This window comes from Dendrobium catenatum, unplaced genomic scaffold, assembly GCF_001605985.2.
Source record: "Dendrobium catenatum unplaced genomic scaffold, ASM160598v2 original_scaffold_175725, whole genome shotgun sequence".
In the NCBI taxonomy this organism is placed as follows: domain Eukaryota; kingdom Viridiplantae; phylum Streptophyta; class Magnoliopsida; order Asparagales; family Orchidaceae; genus Dendrobium; species Dendrobium catenatum.
Window position 1 is genome coordinate 1 of NW_021494146.1, and position 1,640 is coordinate 1,640.

General features: G+C 48.6%; 1 protein-coding gene across 1 annotated transcript; it reads left to right on the forward strand.

The window, feature by feature from the left end:
- The first annotated feature begins 412 nt into the window (after window positions 1-412).
- On the forward strand, window positions 413-1,284 carry LOC110104580 (uncharacterized mitochondrial protein AtMg00810-like). Its single transcript, XM_020833752.1, has 2 exons — window positions 413-545; window positions 668-1,284. The coding sequence occupies exons 1-2, from the start codon at window positions 413-415 to the stop codon at window positions 1,282-1,284; spliced, it is 750 nt and encodes a 249-aa protein (XP_020689411.1).
- Window positions 1,285-1,640: the final 356 nt, after the last annotated feature.

Sequence of the window (1,640 nt, forward strand, 5' to 3'; positions counted from 1 at the left end):
ATACCACCACTCAATCATCAACTCCCCGGCCAACCTGTCAAATCTGCAACAAATCGGGTCACATTGCTGTGCAATGCTGGCATCACTGCAACTTAAACTGTACACCAGCTCTCCAAAGACAGGGCACTTGGTCCTTAGTACCATTTCCTTCTCAACATCTCGTCCTTGGATGCAAGTGGACCTATAAATTGAAACGGGACTCCGCCGGCAACATCGACGGGTACAAAGCAAGGTTAGTCGCCAAGGCTACGAGCAACAACCAGGACTCAACTACCACGAGACATTCAGTCCCGTTGCTAAGCTTCCAACAATCCGTATCCTGTTTACTATTGCACTTCAGCGAGCTTGGTCCATTACGCAGCTAAACGTCACAAATGCATTCCTCCATGGTGACTTAAACGAGGATGTATACATGACTCAACCCCAAGGCTTTGTCGACCCTCAATATCCCGGGCACATCTGCAAATTGAACAAGGCCATCTATGGCTTAAAGCAATCTCCACGGCAGTGGTATAACAAACTCACAACCCAACTTCAGGCCGAAGGTTTCCACTTCAGCAAATCAGACCCAGCACTCTTGATTCTCGAGACCGACTCCGCTCAAATCTACATCCTCATTTACGTCGATGACATGCTTATTACCGGGAATGATCCACAACAAATACAGGACATCATGTCCAACTCCAAGAAGCATTCTCTCTTAAAGAACCAAAACCACTCTCCTTATTCCTTGGCATACGTATATCTGCCACGCCATATGGTCTCTTCCTAGACCAACAGCAGTATGCCCAATACATCCTCAAATCCAGCAGCTTTCTCAACTGTAAACCACTGCTCACCCCTATTGCACTAAAACCGTCCAGCTCCGCTAACGCGGGTCTCCAACCCATTGATCCAACTCATTATCGCCAGCTTGCAGGATCGCTGCAATACTTAACCATCACCCGCCCTGACATCGCCTTCGCCACGAATCAGATTTGCCAGCATATGCATGACCCTCAACACATCCATCTCCAAACGCTCAAACGCCTGCTAAGGTACATTCAAGGCACAATCACCTACGGTCTTCCCCTCCGTCGCAGCAATCTTACTCTTCAATCCTATGTCGATGCTGACTGGGCTTCTGATCAAACAGACCGCAAATCTATATCCGGCTTCTGCACTTTCCTCGGAGATAATCTCATTTCTTGGTATGTTAAAAAGCATGTTATAGTAGCCAAGTCATCTACTGAGGCCGAATACCGTGCGCTCGCCGCGTCCACCTCCGACGTCTTATGGCTGTGACGCCTACTAGCAGACTTCGATGCTGTGTAACTCTCTCCCACCAAAGTGTTCTGCGATAACATCTCAGCCATGGCACTCGCTAATAACCCGGTCTTTCACGTGAGAACCAAGCACATTGAGATCGATTACCACTTCATCAGCAACCACATCCAGAACAAGGAAATCACCATTGAGCACATTCACTCTTCCGATCAACCAGCTGACATACTTACCAAGCCCCTTCCAGTCACCCGCTTCCAACTACTTCGCAACAAACTCACTATCGTCTCCAACGACAGTAAGAAGTCTGAGGGGACTGTTAGCAACCAACATCACGTGATCACTACGACTGGCATCTGGCCGCAGCAGGCACCACA

Coding starts and splice junctions, on each gene's coding strand:
- LOC110104580 (XM_020833752.1), top strand. CDS start 413: ATGACTCAACCCCAAGGCTTTGTCGACCCTCAATATCCCGGGCACATC. Junction 546..667: donor AACCCAACTTCAGGCCGAAG/GTTTCCACTTCA, acceptor CAACAAATACAG/GACATCATGTCCAACTCCAA.